Below are 3,558 nucleotides of genomic sequence, written 5' to 3'. Positions count from 1 at the left end.
AGACAAGACAGGTGAGAAGATGAAGATCTATCAAGCCAGAGGATCAACACCCTAAACAGGGAGACCCAGAAAAGGATTCTGAATCGTAGCCACTGGGCTCATGGAAATCCTGAAAGCAGTGTTGATTCTGTTGAGTCAGGGAAGCCCTAGGCAAGCACATTAAAAGATGACTCAGAGTAGTGGCTCTGCAGTGAGGCAATTGCTAAATGAGATGCCAAAGAAAACCATATCCTCAAATACCATGGGCTCAGCTTTGGATGAAATAGAGCTGATGGGAGGAACTGCTACACGCTGCAGCCCAGTACCGCTCTTTTCAGAAACACTGGTTTTGTTGGAGGCAAAGCAAAGCTCTATGGGATCTTCATGCTGTAACTAAAGAAAATACATCTAAAATGTCTACAGTTGATAAACACATGATCTTTACCTTACTCTCATCGAAAAGCACTTATGAAGAAGTTCCAAGTGACTTCAAACAGTGCTGTGAAGCCCATTTTTTACCTCCAGCGAGCCATCAAGCTTCTCAAGTGTTCATACTAAAGTCAAGGCTAATTCACCATTTCCTTAATACTACCAGGATATCTCTCAGGGAAAGGGCTAAGGTCATTGTGTGCATCTGCTGGGTCTTACCCCACCACATGCCTTAAACACCTGTGACTACCTTACACTGCACCCTGTCATCATTTTCTGGTGTTCTCCACTCACATTTCTACTCCTACATTTTGTAAGAGCACTTGACCAAAGTGAATGACCTGCAGGATACTTTCTGCTACCCCAGATAAAAAGGTATTGTTTGAAGTTTCAGTATTAGAAAAGCAAATATAGACAGTTTACAAATTAACTGTTTTCCTTACAGGAGACTTGAGCAGTTACACCTCCAAACCTGCAGCTAACAGAAGCTTTTAAAGCTTGCCTCCACATCAGTAAGAAAATTCATAAACATGACCAGGGATTCACCATCACGGCAGTGAGCAAAACCAAAGTTCCTCAACAAGACAAACACCAGCTGAGTGGGTAAAGACAGGAACTGAAGAACAACAACAGTCTAGAACTTCATTTTTAAAATGGCTTTTAATACAAATCTGAATACAAAAAATAATCAAAACACTCTACAGTTGTCTCAGACAGATCCTCCAGGTTTTATCTTATCAAGTCCCTGACAATCTGGCAAGTGCTTGTTTTCTCTGCTCAGCAGTCATGTACTCACAGGCTTCCAAAATATTGACTATAATTAAAGTCTGTTGAACAGTTTTTGCTTTTACCCATATTCTTCCATTCATTCCCAGCACCAGCTCAAAGGGGTACAACTGTGACAGCTCCTGAATTATTTCACACTTGGGAGCCAAGAGTCTGTGAACAAGATTAACAAAGTCAGAGGAAGAAGTGCTCACATTTGACAGACACCAACGACAGAACCACAGTACTGGAGTTGTGGGAGCTGTTATGGCAACACCAGAAGGTCAGAGGAACATGCCAGCTACTCATCCAAAAAGGCAACACAGTGTCAGACTTTGGGTTGTCCTCGCTTAAAAAATACACCCCTAAAAGTACAGCACCTGTGAATTCAGCTTCTTCTAATTAGAAGAAATAAAACTATCAGGATTTAACAGTTTACTTCTAAAATACTGTTATTTCTTTGCTTGCATATGGATAGTGTTTAGAAAACAAGCAGAACAGCTGGAAAAATCTGTGTGTCAGTTCACACTCACTTCCCACAGGACATGGAAACCAGACAAACCATTAAACTCAGGTAAGAAACAGCTGCTCTGCAGCCCCAGATTGCACTTCCAAAGAACAACAAAACCAAACAGAACATTCTCAAACATTTTGTTTCTCCTTTCAGTGCAGTTCATTTTTCTGTGGAAGTCAGAAAGTCCCATGTATTGATGTGGAAGGCGCCCTTTAGTCAGCTGTGTCAGCCCAGAGTACATCCCCCACTGTCCCATGAAGCAGAAAAAGGACACAAAGTGTTACCTACTCCAGGGTAGCAGGTAGATACCCAAAACCCCAGCTTGGACACGTGACTTCCCCAGGTCAGTGGCTGTATTGTCCACGCTCTGGGCAACCACATCACTCTGTTTAAACAGGTGACACACCACCATACACAGGAGTATCTAATCTCTCAAAGGGTGAAACAGACACTCCTTCCAGGCCAACATCCACCTTACCATCAGTAAAACTGATACAAACACCCTGAAACAACCACATGCTCTGATCACGCGTTCATCCACACCACTCAGAGGAAACAGCAGTGCAAATCCTACCCACCACATTCCATGTCAGAGGGGCTACTTACTTTTCTTAGTACTTACTTTCTTATTAGACCTAAGGAAACTTTAAAGAGGAAGCCATCTTGCCCAATTAATCCCATTCCACTGGATCTTCCACTGCTGTCTATACAGACCAGCTCTGGTTCCATGTCTTTATTTGCTATGAGGAACCGACCATAAATAAGGTCTCCCACCTAAACAAGGCAGCATCAAAAGAGCACAAGTAGTAGAGAAGGTCATCCTGCACACGTGTAACAAACACTCAGGTGATAAACATCCTCTCATGAGGCCACAATTTAGTTTTAATATTCAAGCGGTACTAAAATAAAGGATAACAGGAATGTTCCTTTTCTCTTCTACCAAAGGCAACGCCCTCTAGGAATAATTATGTTGTATCACTACTGGAACTTGAAAGATACAAAGAAACTACAGAATTTTATTTTGAGGAGTATTCCTCTTTCCTTTTTACATATCAAATATGAATTCCTCTTTCCTCAGGCTTTAAGGGGATTAAAAGTCTCAGCGTCCTGCTCTTGGGATCATTTATCAGGACCAAAAAAACCACCACACTAAGCTATTTTGGTTTTCCTTACAGTCCATCTTCACATTCTGGTGTCATGCACGAACACATAAGCTGTGGCAAACGCATGCCACACACCATTTGCAATGATGCTATTGAAAAAATGTTTCCCACCAGTATCAGAGGATGTAAAATCTTGGTTTAAACCCTCACCTTCAGAGAGCTCCCTTGGATGCAGGTTATGCATTGACTGCATCTGCTGCTGGCAGGATTATGGGAAAGTTAACTTAACGAGCAAAAAAGCATGACATCAGACCACATTGGTGACATGCTACTTGAAGACATCTCAAAGCTCACAGCCTAACCATGCAAGAACCTCTGAGGAGGACTAAGGCAACATCATTGCAAGTAAACCCACACTCCTCCTTTTACATACGGCTTACAAAAACCACTTCTACTATGAAAAAAGCTACTAAAATGTAACAGAGACACCAAACAGCATCACTGAAGTGCTACCGCCATCAAAGCACAGCGCCCACCTGGACGTTTGGCCTGTTCCTCTTCGTGGCACCTTCGAAGGCCAAGTAGGACAGTGACGCCTGCTCGCTCCCGCCGACATCCACCTTGAACACGTCCCCCGCTTTGGCCGTCACGATTCCGATGATGTGGTCGCCCCTGACCGGGACATACTGCAAACGGTGGACAAACGAGTCAGGCCAGACAGGGGCTCCGCACCCGCCCTCCGCCCCGCAACCCCGGCCCCTCCTGGCC

General features: G+C 43.7%; 1 protein-coding gene across 1 annotated transcript; it reads right to left on the bottom strand.

Annotated features, from left to right (window-relative positions):
• Positions 1-1,051: 1,051 nt before the first annotated feature.
• Positions 1,052-3,476, bottom strand: EXOSC3 (exosome component 3; the record flags this gene model as incomplete). The annotated part of the gene is made up of 3 exons (XM_010135301.1): positions 1,052-1,347; positions 2,310-2,461; positions 3,327-3,476. Coding segments are annotated over 3 exons (504 nt in total), but the record flags the coding sequence as incomplete, so codon positions are not given.
• Positions 3,477-3,558: the final 82 nt, after the last annotated feature.

Source organism: Buceros rhinoceros, unplaced genomic scaffold (assembly GCF_000710305.1).
Source record: "Buceros rhinoceros silvestris isolate BGI_N320 unplaced genomic scaffold, ASM71030v1 scaffold43784, whole genome shotgun sequence".
Lineage (NCBI taxonomy): Eukaryota > Metazoa > Chordata > Aves > Bucerotiformes > Bucerotidae > Buceros > Buceros rhinoceros.
Note: the sequence above shows the minus strand (reverse complement) of the source record. Positions and strands in the feature narration are given on the sequence as shown.